The sequence below is a fragment of the Gekko japonicus genome, unplaced genomic scaffold (assembly GCF_001447785.1).
Source record: "Gekko japonicus isolate JY-2015 unplaced genomic scaffold, Gekko_japonicus_V1.1 scaffold460, whole genome shotgun sequence".
Lineage (NCBI taxonomy): Eukaryota > Metazoa > Chordata > Lepidosauria > Squamata > Gekkonidae > Gekko > Gekko japonicus.
Genome location: NW_015173688.1, coordinates 625724 through 648034, shown reverse-complemented (window position 1 = coordinate 648034; position 22311 = coordinate 625724). Strand labels below are relative to the sequence as shown.

Below are 22311 nucleotides of genomic sequence, written 5' to 3'. Positions count from 1 at the left end.
TGAAACACATGTGACATGGAACAATAAAACCAACTGACAATTTTATTTACAAGGATAGGCAGGCAGGGGATATATATAGAAGGGAATACAAGGGAAAAGTTGATGCTTGTGTATACGTTGTTTCAAATGGTATAGTTCAGCTTTAGGTAAGTTCATTTATAATCCTTCACTTCAGGTGAATGTGTTCCTCCAACCCGATTTGGGTGGCGAGCGTATTTTGGCTTGCCCACGAAGCAAAATGGACGCTCAGCAATTTCAGATGGCTCTTCAGGATCCCATGCCCCCTGGCGGCCCGTTAGATGAGCTTGTCGAGGACTGGCATGGCCGGCTCTCGGCAGCCATCAATGAGATCGCCCCCGATGCTCTCTTCACCCTCATTCTAAGTGGGCTTCCTGGTTTACTGAGGAGCAGTGTTCCCTCTAAGCTGAGCTAGTGTGAGCTGGCTCACCGTTTTTTAGCCTCCAGCTCACACATTTTTTGTCTCGGCTCAGGAAGGAGGGCTCCAGAGCAAACTAATTTGTGCAGCAGCCCAGTCGCTCGCTCACAACTTTAATGCCAGGAGCTCACAAAGTAGGATTTTTGCTCACAAGACTCCACAGCTTAGAGGGAACATTGCTGAGGAGCTGCGGCAAATGAAACGAGGGCTCAGATGACTGGAGAGATGGTGGCGGCGCATCCGCAACGAAGCAGCAAGAGCATCATATAGGACGTTTATGAGATCCTATGAGAAGGCAGTCAAAGCTGCGAAGAGACAATTCTATGTGGCCGTGGTTGCATCTGCTAGCTCACGCCTGGCACAATTATTTAGAACTATTCGGTCATTAACAGAGCTGCCACAGGGCAGGCCAAACGATAGGGAATTGGACATTGGCTGTGAGGCTTTTGTGAGCTATTTTGCAGTTAAAGTCCTGCTGCTCTGCCGCAATCTCCCAGCCACAGTTGGGACAGTGAGCAAACTCAAGGCTCCATGCACATCTTCTAGTTCCATCCTGGATTATTTAAGCCCACTCAGTCTTGAGGAAGTTGACAGATTGCTCTCAATGGTACGCCCAACCACATGCAGCCTTGATCCGTGCCCTTCATGGCTTATAAAAGCTAGTCATGAGGGGCTATGAGGTGCCCTCAGGGACATTATCAACAAGTCCTTCTATGAGGGCCTGTTCCCAGGGACACTCAAGGAAGCGATGGTCTGCCCTCTCCTAAAAAAAGACATCATTGAATCCGGCTGAATTGGCCAACTATCAGCCAGTTTCCAATTTGCCCCTATTTGGGCAAAGTACTGGAGAGAGCGGTGGCGATTCAGTTGCAAAGCTTTATGGATGATACTTCCATGCTGGACCCGTTCCAGTCTGGCTTCCAGCCGGGTCATGGGATGGAGATGGCACTGGTCGCTCTCACAGACGACCTCCGAAGGCATCTGGATTGAGGTGGTATGGCGGTACTGGTGCTGCTGGATCTGTCAGCGGCATTTGACACCATCGACCACCAGTTACTGATCCACCGCCTCACTGACACTGGAATCCAAGGGCTGGCCTTGCAATGGTTTGTCTCCTTTCTACAGGGTTGGGGACAGAGGGTGGTGTTAGGGGAGCAGATGTCCCAGAGGCACCCGCTGTTGTGCGGGGTGCCTCAAGGGGCGGTGCTATCCCCAATGTTGTTCAACATCTACATGCGCCCCCTTGCCCAGATTGCCAGGAGGCATGGGCTGGGGTGTCATCAGTATGCTGATGACACCCAGCTATATCTGTTGTTGGGTGGCCGGTCCGACCCCAACCCAGATGACCTGGAGTGGGCGCTTCAGGATATGGCGGGCTGGATTAGACTGAGCCAATTGAAATTGAATCCAATGAAGACGGAGGTCCTGTGCCTGAGTTGGAGTGGGTCGGGGGTACGGATCCCACTACCGACCTTGGGTGGGGCGCCATTAGTGCCAGCCCCACAGGTTAAGAGTCTGGGAGTGCTCCTGGATGCCTCCTTAACAATGGAGGCCCAGGTAGCAGCCACTGCCACGGTGACCTTTTACCATCTACGGCTGATTAGGTAGTTGGTTCCCTTCCTCGAACACAATGACCAAGCCACAGTGATCCATGCAATGGTCACCTCGAGATTAGACTACTGCAACACTCTCTACATGGGGCTGCCCTTGTCCCAGATCCGGAGGCTGCAGCTAGTGCAGAATGCCACAGCCAGGCTGCTGATGGGTCTCTCTACACGAGACCACATCCAGCCTGTGCTGAGGACACTGCACTGGTTGTGTATAGCGTACCGGATTCGGTTCAACGTGCTGATTTTAACCTTTAAAGCTCTATATGGTCAAGGGCCTGCCTACTCGAGGGACCACCTTTCCCCACATATGCCCCAGAGAGCACTGAGGTCAGGGTCGCAACACCATTTGACCCTCCCTAGACCGAAAGAAGCCAGGCTGAATATCACCAGAGCCAGGGCTTTCTCAGTGGTGGCCTCATACTGGTGGAATGAGCTCCTGGAGGACATCAGGGCCCTGCGGGACCTTTTACAGTTCCACAAGGCCTGTAAAACGGAGCTCTTCCACCAGGCTTTTGATTCGGCATTGCCACTGATGAATGTGCCCTGGAACATCTTCTGGCTTGAAACTTAGAACATATTCTGGCCTGAGACCTTGCTAGATACTACTCCTATCATTGGGTATGATTTGGATTATCACCATCATCTGTTGGTTTTTATCTGTAAGTGTTGCTGTTTTAACCGGTCTTGTATTTTTAACTGTTTTATCTCTGTATTGTTTACTTTATTTTAACCCTGTTAGCGTCTTGAGCCAGCATGTCCAGCAAGGCAGGATAAAAATAGAAAAAATTAAAAAATAAAATTAAAAATAAATTCAGATGCCACAATACAAAACACGCTTTCTCTAATCTCAACCCCTGTCCTCTTCTAATACAAAACACGCTCTCTCTAATCTCAACCCCTGTCCTCTTCTAGACTGCCGGTTTATGTTTGGATTCCTCAGGTACTCTCCTCCTCCACAGAGAAATACCTCCACTGTGCCTTGGTTTGTTTCTCCCCTCCCCCTGTTTCTTTTTGGATGCCCACTAGTCTAATAAACCCTCCTGGCACACACTAAATCCACTAAACCCGACTCTCTCCAGCAGGGTATAAATTCTATGTGAGAGGGATGTGAATCTCTTGTTTAACCACCAGTAGCTTATTTTCCTATTTAAGACTCTTTAGTTTTCACTGTGGTATAGAACCACGTTTGGCTTTTCTCAGATTCCCTTAATATTGGAATCTGTAGAGAAATCTCATTTACTCCTTGGATTCAGCGAGGTCCAACATGACTTGTCAGTCCCCTGGCACAGTACCCACTGACCAAAAAACAACTGACAGTCTCAACGGCCAAACTCCAGCTGTCAAGAGTTTTTTGTTTTTATTATTAGAACCCCCCCAAGTTCTGCATCAGAATTACATCACCACTGCTAGTCATGTGACTGCAGGTATCTTTTCTTGCAGGCTGATCCCAAGCTCGGAGTCCATCACAGCTGCCTTTCTTTCTTGTAGAACTCAAGTGTACAATGAAAATAATTATTAAAAAGCAGAAAAAACCCAATATGAATAAAACAGAAGTTATAAAAACACATAAAAGGTCATAATTTAAAAATTCCAATTAGGATTGCGAATAAATAAAAACTAAATCATTAGTTGTAGAATTTCCGGGCAGTATGGCCATGGTCTTGGCGTTGTCGTACCTGACGTTTTGCCAGCAGCTGTGACTGGCCACTGCATCCTTCAGATTAAGCTAGAGGGTAGCTCATCTGCCTGGCTCTGATGTGAAAATTCCTCCTGGGTACCCTTCAGGCCAAGAATGCCAACTTATAACACTTCCTATCTGTAAAGGTCCCAAGACTGCCTGTCTACAGCCCTGCCCATAGGCTGAAGTCATCTGCCTTCTTATCTCCTTCAGCTGGGGCCTTTTATCCTTCTTCCCGTGGCCACTCCTATTTTTTTCTTTGTTCCACCTCTCATGCAAGCCCTTCCTCTCGAGGAGGCCTTTACCCCTGTCATGATCTGTGTAGGACTGGGAGACAAGGCCTAGTGAGGCCTAGGCCCAGGAGACCTGTGTGGGAGTGGAAAACAGACACAGCCTACAATCCCCACAATGCTTGGTACTGGTTGTAACCAATCGGTGTCCGGAGATTGTTACTTAAACATAGTGGGCTGTGGAACTGCATTCTTTTCTCTCACAGAGTTAAGCTGAGAGGACAGTCTGGTTTGAGAGAAAGATCCTTCACTTTGGACAGAATGAGTACAGGCACAGGCCTGGTATAAAAGGCTGTGGGCCTTGAATAATAACCAGTTAAGAGAAATAGGTAGCCACGGTAGATTTGTTTTATTTACCTTTAGACACTGCTGTATTAAGCACCTTGTCTTGTTTTCCTTGCCCCATTACTATATTAATAAACCATTTTAATGTTCTCTGTCTGGTCATCATGCCTATATTTCTCGGCTTAAAAGGGGCATTTTTGGCTAGGCTTGGGAGGGTACTCTGGGCCTTCCCAAGCACCCTAAGTCCAGACTGGTGGCAGAGGAAGGTGGCAACCCATGGGTAGCATGACAACCCCCAAGAAGTTCTCTGCTCCACAAGGAGCTAATACAGATAGGCTTCCCTTCTGACAGTGCCACTCTTACCGTTGCTGCCCCATCTGGCTCTTTTCTCAGCCCTGCCACAGGGCTGCTGCCCTCCTTAGGGCTGTGCCCATGCTCCACCCTTCTCCCCTGGGGATAGGGAGCCCTGGGCTGTGACAACCCCTCCACCAAGACAGGCATTCTGTGTCCCTCTCCAGTCAGGTCTTCTTTGGCCTGCTGGGAAAAGAAGTCTGCATTGGCATATCAGGACCCTTGGTGATATTTGATGGAGTGCAAAAGGCTGGAGAGCCAAGTACAATCACATCAGATGTGAGTTGGAATCCTTCCTATGGTGCAGCCTTTGAAGAGGGGTATGATTAGCAACCAATGTGAAGGGAGAACCCCCAACATTATACATGAGTGTCATAATTGCCCACTTAACTGCCAGGGCTTCATTTTCTAAAGTGGACCACTTCTGTTCCCTTGGGTTCAGTTTGCAACTTGGATACAGCACTGGATGTTCTCTCCATTGTGCACCTGGGACAGTACTGCTCCAAAGCCTATCCTGAGGCACCTTTTTGCAGTACAAAGGGTTTTATAAAGTCCAGGGCTTTCATTACTGTATCACTGCATCTTATCTTGGATTGGTTTTATAATTCCATTCCCCTCCACAAAGCCCAAATACTAGATGGTAGTCCATGCTACATGGAATTTGTCAGGGTTGACTGTGAGTCTTGTGGCTCTCAGGGCCTGGGACACCCAAGTGAGGGTGTTGCTCCCAGGTATGGCTAACAATTATGATGCTCCCAAGTAACGCTAACAACTATGTATGTAGCTGCACAGTCCTCAGCTCTTGGAGAACCTGGTCCATAACTCTCTGAAACATGGCCACTGCCCCTTCAAGTCTGAATAGCATTCTCACAAACTGAAAGAGTCCGTTGGGCATCGAAAGCGCTGTCTATTCCCACATGCCATGCAACAAGAGAATCTGCCAATAGCCCTTGGTAAGATCGAAGGTGGACAGGAAACAAGCACAGCCCACCTTTTCCAGTAGTAGTTCCACCCACAGCGTGGGTGTCAGCTATGCTGCCATATGGTTTATAGGCCTAGGGTTCGCCTGCCTGACCTGTGTACGAGTTGGTGCCACATTCCTTTCCTCTCGCTTCTTCCCGGGTTATCTCTGATCTTGTACTCCTGCCTATGTAGTGTCTCTACTGCAATTAACCGTGAGACTAGTTTCATTTCTCAGCCGAGGGTCGGTTTCTCTTTCCCGCCCGTGGGAACAGGGGCGATTGGCCCACAGGTGTGTGTGGGGGGGATTTTTTGAATCTGCTATATTATTGTATGCTTGTTCCTGGCTAGTCATTCCTAACAGTGACCATGTTACTGCAACCATAGTACTGACAATAAAGCAAAACCTTTCTTGGACATGTGTGCTCCGTTGTTTGGCTGTGGGTCCTGACAATGGGGAAGACATCAAATCTGGAGATGTCATTTACCTTTAAAAAGTCTATGCAGAAGCATACACTCCCATCTGACCTGGGAACCAGGACTGGCTTCTGACAGTACCATCCTTACTGTTGCTGCCCCACTTGGCTCTCTTCTCAGCCTTGCCACTGGGCTGCTGCTCTCCTTAGTGCTGTGCCCATGCTCCACCCTTTGTCCCCTGGAGGTAGGGAGCCTTGGGCTGTGACAATGCCTCACAAGTTGGTTGTGTGGGAAAAGCATGCATGCTATCCTGAGCTCCTTGGAGGAAAGGTGGGCAAAAACATATAGCAAACATTTATAGTACCATGATCTATACCTGTGACCTAAGTTTGCCAGTATCCAGGTAGAGACTGTGGATCTGCCAGAATTGCAAGTGATCTTCATAATACAGAGATCAGTTCCGCTGGAGAAAATGCCTGCTTTAGAGGGTGAACTCTATGGTATTATACACTGCCGAGGTCCCTCACCTTTGAAGACCTTGCCTTCCCCAGGCTTTAGCCCCACATCAAGACTTTTACAGTCTGGAGTTGGCAACCCTACTCTGACCACATCGTCTTTGCTATGCTACCTGGCTGTCTAATTTCTTGGAATGTTTGCTTTACTTTGTTGGAACAGAACCTCCCAGTAAAATTTTGCAGAAAGCATTAAGGAAGACAGTGTATGTCACCTGTAGCCAATATGCTGAACTGTTCTGAAAACACAGTAAGACACAATAAGACACAATAAGAACTTGGCAAGTGAAGTGTAGGGCATAGGGGTAATGGAATGGTATTACAGGATCAGAATCTCTTCCAACATCTATTTACCAGCAAATGTTGTCCATGTTCTTCTTAGATTTCGTCAGGGTTAAAGATCATCATGGTTCTTACTGGACCTTTGAGGGCTAGTCAGTAAGGTGCAGAGACCATACATCATTCATATACATAAACCACAAAAAAAAAATCTGCCCTTTGCCTGTCTGTTGAAGAACTGTGAACTAGGGTACTAAGCACCCAAATCTTTGGCCAGAAGTCCCCAAAAATATATGTGTTGTGAAGACAACATACCTGTGAAGTATCATGGTTGAATATGACAGCATTAAGATCTCCACAGTTGTAGTGCTTGATAAGATCTTCAGTGGTGTAAGGGGCCTGCAAGCTGCCTGCTCTGAGACTTTCATGCTGTAGTAATGTTTGGTTCAAAGCAAACAGCACCTGTATACACATTGAAAATAAATATGAGTTAAATAAATACATTGTAAAGTCAGGTGTAAAATACATGAATGACCAGATAAACTGGTGTGGGGAGAAACTTGGATGGACAGCATGAACAAATTTGCCATCTCCACTTGCCAGGGTTGATTTTCTGTCTTACTAGCTGGCTTGCCTGTTATTTTATGGAGGACATCCCACCCAATTCAAAATGAATTTTTGGACACAGGCTAGGAATCATTGATTTTGATTTATAAGCACACAAACATGTCATTTATTTTACATGGTCTATACTGGCCCCTATATATATATTTATTTCTTTAAAACAGTTCTAGCCTGCCTTTCCACTCAAATTGGGTCCCCAAGGTGGCCAACATTAACATTAAAACATTTCAGCATTAAAACATCTGAGGTATTAAAACAATATTAAACATAAATTATACATAAAATAATTCTATTTTCAATAAAATATATAAACACAAACACATACGATACAGCCAGGGAGGAGGGCCAATAACAATTAATAGGGGATCAACAAACAAAACAAAAAAAGTATTCACCCTCTGGTGGAAGACAATGATAGGTACAGACAGGCAAATCTCCCTGGGGAGTGAGTTCCAATGTTTTGGCACCATGACTTAAAAAGGTCATTTCACAGGTTGCCACCCATCTAGCCTCAGGTTAGGGTTGCCAAGTCTTACCTGCTGCTGGAGCAGGGGGCTCCCGGCTTGTTCCTGGAGAGCGCAAAGCGTGCGCCGCAACCCCATCACCCAGAAGTGATGTGACCACACCGGGCATGCTGGGGGCGGGACCACGACCATCCAGGGGAAAACCATAGAGTTTTCCCTCGGATGACCGTGGCCTCGCCCCCAGCGTGCCTGGCGTGGTCGCGTCACTTCTGGGTGACGTGCACGTCACGTATTTTGGGGGTGGGGTTCTCCCCAGGGCCCAATCCACCGCTGGCGGGGAACGGGCCTCTGGGGTGGGGGTTTCCTCACCCCCTGGGGGGACTTGGCAAGCCTACCTCAGGTTGTCCTCCAGGAATGCTGATCCCAAAACTTATACGGCTTTAAATCTCACTACCAGAAAGCTGAATTGAGCCCAGAAACAAATTGGGAGCCAGTTTAGATGAATCAAGTTAGGAATGACATGGTCCCTATGACCCATTCTAGTCAATGTTCTGGCCACAGCATTATATACCAAGTACTGTTTTCTGGACAGTCTTCAAGGGCAGTGCCACTAAGAGTGCACTGTAGTAATCAAATTTTGATGTTACCAGAGCATGCACCACAGCAGCAAGACTTTTTCCCCCAAAGAAGGGCGGCAATTGGTTAATCAGCCAAAGTTGGTGGAAGGCATCCTGGGCACCACTGCCCTGTGTTTGTTCAACAGGAGGCTCAGGGAGCACTCCCAACATATGAACCTGCTTCTTTACAGAGTGCGCAATCCCGTCCAGAACAGGAGATATACATTCCTGGATCAAACCTTCCTTCTGTATAGAAATATTAATTTCTATGGGCTTCATGTTCCCTTTGATTTCTATAGGCTTTCATGTTTCCCCCTTGGAATGTATCTTGCTGACCCCCTGTTGTTCTGATTTCCTATGCAAGCCAGATGACTGACCATTTGGTCAATTGCCATGCCATAAACCAAATGGCCCTGCCGAAGCATGTCAGAAACGCACGTACGCCCAAGGGTGGGTTGGACTCTGGGGATCATTGACTGCAGAGGGTGTTCCCCAGACCTAGCCTATCCCCACCCATTACCATGACAACCCAAAAGTTGGGACCTCCCTGTCTACTGATGATTGGCTAATGGCCATGGCTGATCATAATCAGATTGGGGTTTAATTGTCTGATCCCTTGGAAGAGAGCTCAGTTTCTTCTCTTACTCTCTCCTTCATGTTGAATTGTACCTGGGAAAGGCTGTATACTTGGACATTCTTGACTATGGATCCTCCTGGTAATTATGCATATCTCTAATGTCTAGTCAGGGCCAAGAGCCATAGGTTTTCTTGTTTTGAATTCTTATTATTCTGATTGCAAGCCTGTACTAAATAAACTTTATTCTTGCTTATAAATACTGTCTGTTTGATGGGTAACTGGACTCCAAGGCTAAACTCCCTGTGCCTAGCTGGCTGCACGCTACCATTGAGCCTTAAGAGTGCATCTCTGAGGAGGTGCTAGAGATGGGTATGGTTGTTAATGTATTGTAAACATATAGGAGTTTTCCCCTCATTCCTAGACAGGCGTGGGGGCAGAATCCTGTACACCTTCCTCCAGTAGCAACTTCATTTTGTTGTTTCTCATCCTCAGTAGGTTGAGAAATTGTGCCCTGGTTTTTTGGGGGCTCTCTTTTTATCATGTTATCTGAAAATAAATGATCATGTTGATTGCCAGAAGTGATACATTTCTGCTTACTTCTTCGAAAATGCGAATAAACCTACGCGTTGGCTTGCATACAAGTTGAGGAAGGAAAAAGAGAAAAGAGAAATTCAAGCTCTGAAAAACGAAAAACAGGAGATAAAATATAAAAATCATGAACTTATAACAATTGTAGAAAATTTCTACAGAGAACTGTATAAAAAGGTTCCAAGCACTCAACAAGAATTAGAAAACTTCTTTGCAAAACATAATAAGAAGAGATTTACTGAAGAACAGAGACAGATTTTGAACGATAAAATTACAATGTGTGAAATAACAGAAGCATTTAAAAAACAAAAAAGGAAGAAAGCTCCGGGACCAGATGGCATCCCGGCAGAAATATTGCAAAAATTGGAAGAAGAAATAGTCCCACTTTTTTAAAAAGTTCTAGATGATATAGCCATTACCGGGAAAACACCAAACTCTTGGAATGAGGCAATGATATCTCTAATAAACAAACCCAATTCCAAACAAGATGACATAAAAAACTACAGACCCATTTCACTCTTAAATGTGGACTATAAGATCTTTGCTACAATCCTGGCAGCAAGATTTTAAAAAGTGATGTCTCAAATAATACATCGGGACCAATCAGGATTTCTTCCGAAAAGGCAGATAAAGAACAATGTTAGAACAATTATAAACATCCTAGAATATTATGAATATAATCCAGGCAAACAACTTGCACTAATATTCTTGGATGCAGAAAAAGCCTTCGATAATGTTAATTGGTTCTTTTTGAAGTATAAATTAGAAACTTGGGAATGTGGGGAGAAGTTTGAAAACATGTTCTTGGCCATATATAAAGAGCAATGGGCGAAAATAATTGTAAACGGAGAATTATCACAAAAGATCCCAATTCAGAAAGGTACCAGACAGGGCTGTCCGCTCTCACCTCTACTTTTCATCTTTTGCTTAGAATCTCTAAACGACATGGTGAGAGAGAATCTAAATATTAGAGGTCCCAAAATAAAAGGAGAACAATACAAATTACAGGCCTTCTCCGATGATTTGGTATTCATTCTGGAAGACCCCATCACATCCATAACTCACCTAATGAAGCAAATACAAGAATATGGAAATCTGGCAGGACTAAAAATAAATTTGAAGAAAACCAAAATCCTAACAAAAAATTGTTCTAAAGAAGAAATAGATAAATTGCAAAAAAGTACTAAGATGGAGATAACAGACAAAGTTAAATATTTAGGCATAAATCTGACAAAGAATAATGCACAACTATATGAGAACAATTATAAACCCTTAATAGAAGAAATCAAGAAAGACCTGAAAAAATGGCAGGATCTCCACATTTCGCTGATGGGGAGAACGGCCACTATAAAAATGAACGTCCTACCTAGATTTCTGTTTCTTGTGCAAACAATTCCGATTCTAAAAAATTACAAAATATGTGAGGAATTGGAGAAAATTACAAGAAGCTTCATATGGCAAGCAAAGAGAGCGCGTATAAGATTAAAACTATTATATGATAAAAAAGAAAGAGGCGGCCTGGGACTACCAGAATGGAAATTATATTACAGAGCGGCAGCAATGACCTGGATTCGGGATTGGATTTTGCTAGAAGATAGTAGAACTTTAAAATTAGAAGGTCATGACCTACACATGGGCTGGCACGCCTATGTGTGGTATGACGAAGAGAAAAAGCAGAAACATTTTCAAAATCACATACTGAGAGATTCTCTGATAAAAGTGTGGAGAATGTTGAAGGAAAAATTTTATGATAAAATACCAAGATGGGTCTCCCCTTTGGAAGCCTTCATATTGCCAAATCTAATGACGGAAGAGAAAACTGCCACCTATGATAAAATACTTACAAAAGAAAACGAATCGAAAGACTTTGGAACATTGCAAGCAATAAAGATTAATCTCACAAACTGGGAGAAGCTACAACTAAAATCTAGATTTGCGAACGATAAAACAAGAGGCTTCTTAAAAACAAATACAAACTTAGATAAAATTTGGTTGTCTTCCGCAGATAAACTGATTCAAAAAGTATACAACTTCCTACTAGATGACGAGTACCAAGTAGAAAAAATAAAACCATGTATGAAGGTTTGGGAAACAGATATAGGAAGTAATATAAGCATAGAGAAATGGTCAAAAATGTGGAATTCAATGAAATTACTAAGAGCCACATCATACAAAGAAAATATTTTCAAAATGTTCCATAGGTGGCATTGGACTCCAGAGAAATTACTAAAATGCTATAAGACCGTATCAGGGAACTGCTGGAGATGTGAGAGAAATGTTGGCTCTTTCTACCACATCTGGTGGAGATGCGAAAAAATTGCAAAATTTTGGAAAACTATAAAACAACTTATCCTAGAAATAGTAGATATAGACTTGAATCTGGCTCCAGAAATATACTTATTAAATATCCTACCTGATAATATACAATATAACGATGCACGTTTGATACTATACATCCTCACAAGCGCTAGAATTGCCATAGCAAAACGTTGGAAATCAGATAAAATTCCAAGCAGAGAAGAATTAATCATAAAAGAAATGGATAAAACAAATATGTTTTTAGCGGGGAAAATGGATAGTGTGTTTAAGAAAAGATGGCAAAAACTAGATAACTGGCTAGAAATATATGGACAAAAAGCTCCAAAAATATTGTAAAAAATGGAAATATGAAATGTCATTTTTGTTATATACTGAAAATCAATAAAAATACGTTAAAAAAAAGAAGTGATACATTTCTCATTTTGTTGTTTTGTTTGTGTTATTTTACTATATAAGGAGAATTGGAATCATAACACCCTTTTCTATAGCAAACAGGATGCTTGGATTGTCTTCCAGAGCATACCTTCAGTGCTCCCAGGATTTTTTGTCCCTAGATTTAATTAATCAAAACAGCACCAACTGTTCCTCATATGTTATAATGAAAATGATGCTTTGAAAATAAATTAGAACCTCTGTCATTCTGTAAAGTATGTAAGACAGAACTTCTTCTGCCCATTTTTATGACCAGTTTTCATGATCAAAATGAATGTTTTAATAAATTAGTGCTACTAAGAAATTGGTAGCAATTTAGAGATGTTTACCACTTCCCTTTCAGTTTCATCCTCAGTGTGTAGCAGCCCCATGAACTTCTGAATCACGTGAGGGGAAGGGCACGTAGTCAAGTGATTTTCTCACCTCTATAGCCAAATCTCTAATTGACTGCAACTCAAGATAATTCCATGTGAAGTAGATCAACAACCTTATAGTATTTATATAATATATTACTATGAGCCACATGCATAATGGCATGTAAAATAATTAAAGAAATATGTCACACAATCCTATTAGTGATTATAAAGGAGTTCAGTAGTATCTTTTATTTGCTTGAGGTATGAAAGAGAAATATGAAATAAAAATCTGGTGGGGTAAGGGAAATTTCTAGATGTTTCCAAGAAATAGATGTAATAGTGGGTACACATGACTGGCTCACCACATTTGTTTTCCCCACAGCCACCTTGCACCCAGAGAGTCTGAGTGAAAGGAATGAAAACATTCTCCAGTACATACTCCAAAAGTGTAGGTAACAGTGTCAGACATATAACTTTTTTACTGTAAGTATTTTAGATCCATTTTCTTCCAATCAACATTTTTCTGAGCTTATATTTTTATTAGTCCTATATTCAGAATCCACAGGAAATCCATGGATGAGCTGTTTCCTCCCCAGCCTATAAGCCTCAAAAGGTAAGAAATCCTTTAAACCCATGCCTTTTGCAGCCTGTTTAAATTAGTGAGATGCTAATCTCACATTTTATGGGTCATAGAAGATGCTGAAGCCTAGGCTGGAACACGTGGGGAATGTTTGGGACTTTTGAGAAAGAGAATTTACAGAGAGATGATTTGATCCTTTTAGCTGCTGCACCACCAATCTTTTCAGCACACTGAACTTCCTGTAGTGGAAAATTCAAACTGTATTTCCACAATCTGCCCTTAAATACACCTAGGAGGATTTTTGCTACATAGCTGCCACATTTCAATTTCTGGCCAACGTTCACTGCACTTCTACTGTGAAACCATATTTGTTTTCAATTTTAAACTGGTCTCAGGGTAAGTAGATATCTAGAAAAATACATAGGTAGATAAAATTTCAACCAGAGAAAAAGCCTAGAAAAAAAAAGCAAAATTAGGGTTGGATTTTTAAAAGTACACATCTTGGAAATTGGGGGGAAACACCCTTCATTGGTAAGGGGTTGCCAACTCTGGGTTGGGAAATTCCTGGAGATTAGGGGTGAAGTCTGGGAAAGGAGAGGTTTGGGGAGGAGAGGAAGCTCAGCAAGGATGTGATGCCTTAGACTGCACTCTCAGGAGAACATGAGGTAGCTGGCAGTGATGCTGTGACATCATTTCTGGGAAGATCTGGAAGGGTCATGCCTCTCTAGGAATCACAAGAAACTCTAAGATAAAAACTTTCCCCATAAGTGGTGTCATGCCATTTTTTAAAAAAATATTTTATACTTATTTTAGACCTTTGGTCAACTGCTGTGTTTTCAACTAATGTTTCCATTTCTTGTTGTGTCCCTCTGGAAGGCCAATGATGACATCACCACCATTTTAAATCTAAAACCTGAGCAACATTTTATACAAGGCCTTAAGTCTATGGCCTAGGTATTTTTATCCCCTCTCCACTCTTCTTGTTTTAAAACATCCAGGCTGGTGAAATGTTCTAGAGAACTTGAAAGCTTCCATACTATTTTTTGTTATTTTGGTTGATTTTAATAAACTGTATCATTTGGTTTTTATTTTATTTTTTATCAGAAAAATGGACAAGTAGTTTGGGCACCTTTGGGGGGAGAAACCTGCACTACTTCTGAACTGCCCTTTAAATAAAAGGTCATCTGCTCAGGAGGAAAAGTTGTTTTGGCTGCAATCCATAACTCACTGATTTTAGAACAGTTCCAATAAATCCAACAGGACTGCTTCGTAGTAAAATGGATTGTGAATTGCAGCCTTTGCTGGTTTGGCCTTGTAATTATAATGAGATTTGGGATTTGAGTTTGATCAAAATGCATTCAAAGAACATAGCACCTCAGACAGAATTACCACCTTTTCCAATTAAGTGGCATAAAAAAGTACACACATGAACATAGGCTTTGTTCTGAGGCTTTTCAATAAAAGCCCATTCTTTGTTGGATTTGGTTCATGCTTAGTTCGAGGAAAGTAACATTCTACTACTAAGAATGCCACCTGTTCCAAGGAATCATGTGAACCTGCCCATAAATCACCGTTTTATTGTACCACAAGTCTACAACTTCAGATCAAAAAGTTCTGAACATAGTTCCTTTAACTAAAGAGCAGAAATCACCATAGCCTTATAAGCACAGCCATTCTCCTGCTTGCCCCAATTCATTCTTTTCCTTATTCAGCTTTAAAAACCTACTAAGGTCTTTCTTCATGTTCATTTCCCTTGGTACATTTAGAAGATCCATTGTTAGTTCTTCACAGATGGATTTTCCCTTTCCCTTCCTATTATTTTAACATAATAAATTATTATTGCTTCTGATTGCTCAGATTTTTTGCAGAGACATTTTAGTGCATCAAATTACGTTCCCAAAATGTGCTTACTGAATATGTAGTTTGCAACCTGGCTGAGGAACAATCCAGCCCTGCCATAGTCAGCATTTACCAAATGAAAACAAAATGTTCAGTGTAATAAAAAGTCCATAAATTCATAAGGTACAAAACTAAGTGTTTGAGCAAAGGATTATTCAACTTTTATGGGTGATTTTCAAAAGTACCATAAAAAACCCTTCAACGTACACATAAAAATCAACAGAATGTCCAGCAAGCTCTGCTGACTATAAATTATTACTTCTTGTTTCTCCAAGACATTTAAGAAATCTGAGGTAAATTCTGTTCACCCCCTAGTTTTTTGTTCCCATTCCAGAATGAAAGCAACTATAATAATTTAAATTGTCTATGTACTTTCTGAAAACTGTATCTTATTTAAAATGAGCCCTTACACATTTACATACTCCCTGCTTTGGTGGAGAGGGTGGCGTATAAATCTAATACAATATAAATAAGTAAATAAATAAATGGTAATTACAAAATTAAAAATATTATCAACTAGGAATAAGACCCGTTGTTGAAATAAATACAACGAGCTCTAGAAAGAGGCTCTGGGCAGGTGACCTGGCCTTGAGCACTCAGTGTCAATTTGCTGTGGTGACCTCAGCAGGGTATAATGACACCGAGTGCACCATTTTCTCCAGAGGAACTGATCTCTGCTACCTGAAGAACAGTTGTAACTTTGAGTGATCTCCAGCCCTCACCTGGAGATTGGTAACAATGGTTCCATGGGCTGGTTTGGAGGGTGGAGTCTATGGCATTGTACCTGTCTGAGGTCCCACCCCTCCTCAAACCCTACCCTCTCCAGGCTCCACCCCTCAAATCTCCAGGAATTTTCCAACCTGGAGTTGGCAATCCTATCTCCTTCCCAGCCAACCATCAACCTACCTTGATCTGCCCCTCTGACTTCATCTTTCCATCTCCTCCCTCCCCCCTCCCTCCTGGGGAGCAGTTGTAGTTCTGAGTGATCTCCAGCCCCCACCTGGAGATTGGCAACAATGGTTTCCCAGGAGGTATTGGTTGGTTTTGAGGGTGGAGTCTATGGCATTGTACCTGAGGTTCCACCCCTCCTGAATCCTCACCCTCTCCAGGCGCCATCCCTCAAATATCCAGGAATTTTCTACTTGGAGTTGGCAACCTTATCTCTTTCCCAGCCAATCATCAACCTACCTTTATTTTACCCTCACTCTTCAGCTTTCCACCCCCCCCACCACCTGCAGCCTCTACCATGTTCTGAAGCCCTGACTGCTACGTCACATTGGCTGTCATACCGGGGTCCACCGTTTTCTCTAGGGGAACTGATCTCTGCCATCTGGAAAGCAGTTGTAATTCTGAGTGATCTTCAGCCCTGGAAATTGGCAACAATGGTTTCTCCCAACAGGCACTAAGGGGAAATGTATTTTACCTCGAAACACATTTTACCTCAGAACAGCAACAGCAAACTGTTTAGAATGTTAGAGGCAAAGGCCAATGAGGCCGCATATGCAAATGACCTCTGTGTTCCAAGGCAAAGGCCAATCAGGCCACATTTGCAAATTACCTCTATGTTCTGACTGGCAATTGGGGGGGGGGAGCAGCAAACTGTTTAGAATGTTTGAGGCAGGACTCAGGCAATGCAGCCAATGGATAGGGAGACCCTCTGAAAGACAGATCACAGAGCCAACTGATTTAGAAGCATGTTGGAATGTTCAGGGGAGCCCATGACCAAAGCAGAATTATATATAAGGAGAGATACCCCCCAACTATCTGTAGTATAAAAGAAACAGTTTTCATTGTATCAAAATATCACCATGTATAAGAAAGAGTTTCAATAGCTAAATCTAACCACATATTTTGTGTAACATGGAACCCCAGCACTGGCAATTGAAAGTATCCTTTCCAGCCAGCATCAGACAGCTGACTCAAGGCTGCAGGAAGGAAACTGTTTTACCTTCTTGATGCTCGCTATGAAGGAAGTTATAGTTTTGTGGTGCTCTTAGATACAGTAGTGGCTATAGACAACAGAGATGAGATCACTGCTTTCTGAGAGATGCAACCTGATAGGACAAGGCAGAGGAATTAGGAGGGAGAACGTTTGATTTGGGACTAGTCTATTTTGCTGAGTGATGCAGCAGTTGTTGTGCCTGTTTATGTTATACAATGAGCCTGGAATTGAACTTGTAGTGGGTTGACACAATAACTGTCTTCTTAAGACACCCAGGGCTCTTTTTGTAGCAGGAGCTCCTTTGCATATTAAGCCACACACCCCTAGTGTAACCTCCAAGAGCTTACAGAGCTCTTCTTACTGGGGCTACTGTAAGCTCTTGGAGGACTGGCTACATCAGGGGTGTGTGGCCTAATATGCAAAGGAGCTCCTGCTACAAAAAGAGCCCACACAACTAAGCCTCCATGGCCAGGATCTAAAATATGGCATTTTTTAAAGTGGCCACCTCCTAACAACAGCACCTGCTGATGATCACACCACAATGAAAGCCTTCTCAAGCAGCCCCCCCCCCCATGGCATAATGGATGTGGTATTTGAGCTGCTCCAGATCTCAACATACGGTTGCAATTCTGCATACTTGGGAACCAGTTATTTCTAACCTAAGATGAGATTAGTCTTAATAAATGTACATGGGGGTAGAATAGAGCTGCTAACTCCTTGCTGGGAAATTTCTGGAGAATTGGGAGTGGAGCCTGGGGTGGAGAGGGACCTCAGAGAGTTTAATGAAATGGAGTACATCCTCCAAAGATGCTATTTTTCTCCAGGGGAAACTGATCTCTGTATTCTGTGGTGGAAACCATAAAGTTTCTGGCAATTCCTCTATGGCAAAACCATAGCATTTCCAGTGATCCCTAAAGCAATGTGAAGCTTTTCCTGGAAGTGACACAATGCCATCTCTCTCTGATTGCCAGAGTGCCAGCAGGCGGAGGGCAAATAGCAAGCCTAGTTGTAATTCTGGGAGATCCCCAGGCCCCACCTGGATGTTAGCAACACTCTGGTAGGATGAAAGAGAGTGGGAGGGGCTCCACCAACACAAGTTCAATCTATTTTAAACTATTTTAAGTGTTATGACTTCTGCTTTACTGCTCAGGAAAATACTTGATGTTATGGAGCTGTCCGACCTCCCCTTCCCAAGGCTCCTTGGGGAGAAGGCATGAGAATTTTAAAAAAGTACTTGTACAAAATAACATGACTTAGCACTGGGTTATTTTAAAAAAATCACTCATCAGCAAGAGAAAGTACAAGGGTTTGGGAGGATGGGTAAAAAGAAAAAAAAGAAGAAGAACCTGCCTTGCAGAACTGAACCTGAGGAGTTCAGAGCATACAGGCAACATGTTGAAGTTATATGAGGAAGGCAAATAAAACAGGTGGGATTTAGGCTTCCTCTAGTCATGAGGGGAGAAATATTTTAAATCCATTCTTGGGTCAAATACAAAACCTCACCAAATACCAAACAGAATGAAAGGCAGTTTATGTGTTTGCATAAATCCAATAATTCCATTAGCTTCCTGAAGGAGGTTGGTTTTCCGGCATCATCTCTAACTGACTGTAATGCTATGGCTGGGGTTGATGAGTTGCAAAAGCCACCTAGGTGAGGTCAGTGTCAGGGAGAACCCCCCCCAAAAAAAAAAAAACGGGTCCAAGGAGAGCCACTTAAAAGACTATCCCATGTCAGAGAGAAAGCCTGGCTAAATCTGACATCCCACAATGAGGAAAGAGTTTAGTTTCTTTAAAGGGACAGTTAAGGAAGCAAAACCATGAAATCGTCTGCTAGAATTTCTGTTTGCAAAATCGTGCCCCCTGTTAAAGTTCCTCATAAAAGTCTTTTCCCTAGTTGTTTCCATATGTTCTCAAAACCTCATCATTATTTCTGCTGAAAGCTAGGAGTAGTTAATAGGCTGTGGTTTGGCATTGACCCGAGGAGACCTTAAGACCTTGATTTTTCCCTTTCAAATTGCTAATTAACCAGTTTCATAAAATGGTTTGAATTTGACCAAAGAACTTACTTTAACCACTATGCATCCTACAGTCCTATTGGTTGTGAAGCTCAGAATAGAATGTTTGTGACAATGTGAAACCATTGATTTTTAGCTGGGTTACAGTGCACTGTTTTTTGAGAGAGCAAGAGATTAAATGATATAGAGGGAATGAATCCACAATTCCATGCACACTTCCTAAGAAGTTTTCTTTAGAACACACACACACACACACACACACACACACACCATCAAGATGCACATGGACTGCAAAACTGAGTACTTTTTCAGAACCCAAATTTTGCTCAGAAGGTACATCTCAATACAAACAGAATACTTGAATAGCTGTGTTGAAGGTGGGTGAGAGACAGACACATCTTCTAACCCCATAAATCTGCACATTCAGCAACTTCAATCCATGCCACTTTCTTCTCTATACCTGTCCAGTTGCCTGCACTGTTAATGAGACCACAGTGAAGCATGCTTTTGGCAACACAGTATTCAAGCTTTTAACATGGGAGGGAGAGAATGTTCCTTCCCACTCCCCTGGTTTCTGCTTTGGTAAATTTTCTCCCAGCTAATTTTACTCCAATGCCAAGCCTTCTGCAGATGCTCAAACAAACGTTTCTCACCTAGCACCCCAGGAAACCTTTGTTTACCTGTCTTTAAGATATTTCATGGCTCCTCCTAGGTACCTAATATTCTTTTATTATAATGTTACATAAAGAGTTTTGCTCTAGAATATGTGTTTTCTCTAGAATTATATGGTTTACAAACAATTTAAAAGCCATCAAGTGTTCCTAGGATGACTTCCAATTCTAAATTCTGGTAAACATCCACAGTGATAGGAATAAGACAACTTGTTAAGCAATGGTATCCAAGCTAAGGATAATGCTACCAATGGAATTAGGGACAAGCCCCAACTAAGAGACTTCAGGACTGCCAAATGAGGTTTCTTATTTCTGTTAATAAATAACCCACTCAGGAGTAAGTTCAGAGGAACAGAATGACTAACCAACCTTACCACTAGTAAAAAAGCTTGTCTTGAAAGACAAAAGGCACAGACGTTCCTTATTTCTGTGCATTCCGTAGACTTGACAGGAAAAATCTGTGGAGAAACCCAAAAAAGGACTTGAACGTTCCCCTGATAATAGACTCCAAACCCACTGTTTCTTGTTTCTATTAGCCAAATTGGTATGAAATTTCTAAAGAGCTTGAAGAAATACTTTTGAGGTTAGACAACAAGGTTCTTTGACCACAAAACAATTACTAATTTGTAGGCAACAACAAAAACAGTTCTACAACAAACGTTTTCTTCATTGATTTATTATCTGCTGTGTTTACCTAAGCCAGTTTGTAATGCAATTCATGCTGAAGAGAAAAAAAGATAGTAGCAGTAGTCATGGAGTAAAGTGCAAACTAAGAAGCCTTGCAGTCTGATCCTATGCATGTTTACTTAGTAGTAAATCCTTCTGAGTAAAGTTCAATTCAGTAATAAAACAGTTTAGGATTTTTAAATATCCTTGGTGTCTCAAGTTTTCATTCTGCTTTCTACAAAGTGATGCCAAGGAAATAATCCAAAGCAGCCATTCTGAATCCACTAGAATAACTCTGAAGGTAACCATCAGAGGGTCACAGCCAGGTCACAGTATTTTGTCAACACAAGCAGGTCCAATCAGTTTAGGTCAGACAGGCACCTGAAAAAATATACAAGACTCAGTCTACTTATGACAGACTACTTGTTCACATGCTAAGTTTCATGGCTCAAGGAATCTCACATCTGTTAGCCTGCAGGGTTCACACACAGGGATGGGCACGAACCAGCTCACGAACAAAAGTTCATGATGAATTTTGGCCAGTTCATGGTTTGCAAACTGAAGTTCATGGCAGGTCAACTGGCATGAACTTTCTACAAACTTTCAAGCAGTTTGTGCCGGTTCATGAATGGATACTTTTCCAGACTGTCTCCGCTCAAACAAAATGTTAATCAAACTCCAAAGTAATGGTGTGTGTGTGTGGGGGGGGGGATTCTCCAGCCTTGGGAACAGTGTTGTCAGTTTCAAACTAGTCATGTCAATTTCAAGAGGGTCCCCCCCACCTTTGCTGGCCTTCCTTTGTGTTCACTTCCCATTTTCTTGCACAGAGCTTGCAAAATTCCACCCCCTTTGCTTGGATTTCTGACTCTGTGCTTTGAGATCAGTCCTTTTAAGCTTGCAGTGCCAGTGACACTGAGTTCTGCTGGGCACTTTGTGACTGCACTGGTACTGATGGGCACTCTGTACATTGTGCTGGTTCTGCTGGGCTGGCAATCTCCCCACACACACCTTCCGTTTCTACTGCAAATTTTCTCAAGGACTTTGATTCTGTTTTGTTGGGCTTCTATTGCACTTGCTTTTTTGTGCTGTTTTCCCCTTCCATTGAAAACAATGGAGGGTGGGGCACCTTCTTTGAGGGAGTGTAATTCAGATCTCATAAATCCAATCCTCACCAAACTTGGAGGGCAGGTAGAGGAGAGTCAGCCAGAGATTTTCTGTGAATTTGGCATATCAGGGGGCATTCTACTGCATCACAAACCTCACAAACTGAAACAGTTCATTTAGCCCCTAAAAGTTCATGATGGTTCGTGGTTCATGAACCAGGCATGCCACAAACCACAAACCAAACTGTATTTTCCCAGTTCATGCCCATCCCTATTCACATTACAAGAGTTTAGGGATTCCCTCTACTGATGAGTTTCTATGAAGAAACCTGCTTGGTTCCAGGAAGTTAAGTATAAATTTGATGGTTATGATTCAGTGCTATAGAATAATCAACGGTTTCTTTTCAGGTAGTAACCTGGGATGTAAACAAATGCTTTGTTTCTCACTGATTCATAATCATATGCTAAACATGGATATATCATTTCTCCAATATGATCAACACATAAAATCACATGCACTGTCATCACAACGTCTTTTTAGATTGCTTACAAGTGGAGACCCGCAAGAAACTTGCGGAATGGTTATCCTGTTCCTCACACCTTTGCTTCCTCCTGTCTCCCTCTACCTCTCTCACACTCT

At 42.5% G+C, this 22311-nt stretch overlaps 1 protein-coding gene across 1 annotated transcript in view; it reads right to left on the bottom strand.

The window, feature by feature from the left end:
* LOC107120433 (metalloprotease TIKI2-like) overlaps nucleotides 1–22311 on the bottom strand; it is a 525698-nt gene that overhangs the window by 165296 nt on the left and 338091 nt on the right. The window contains 1 exon segment of the mRNA XM_015423132.1: nucleotides 7134–7280. Coding sequence (XP_015278618.1) covers nucleotides 7134–7280 — 147 coding nt within the window.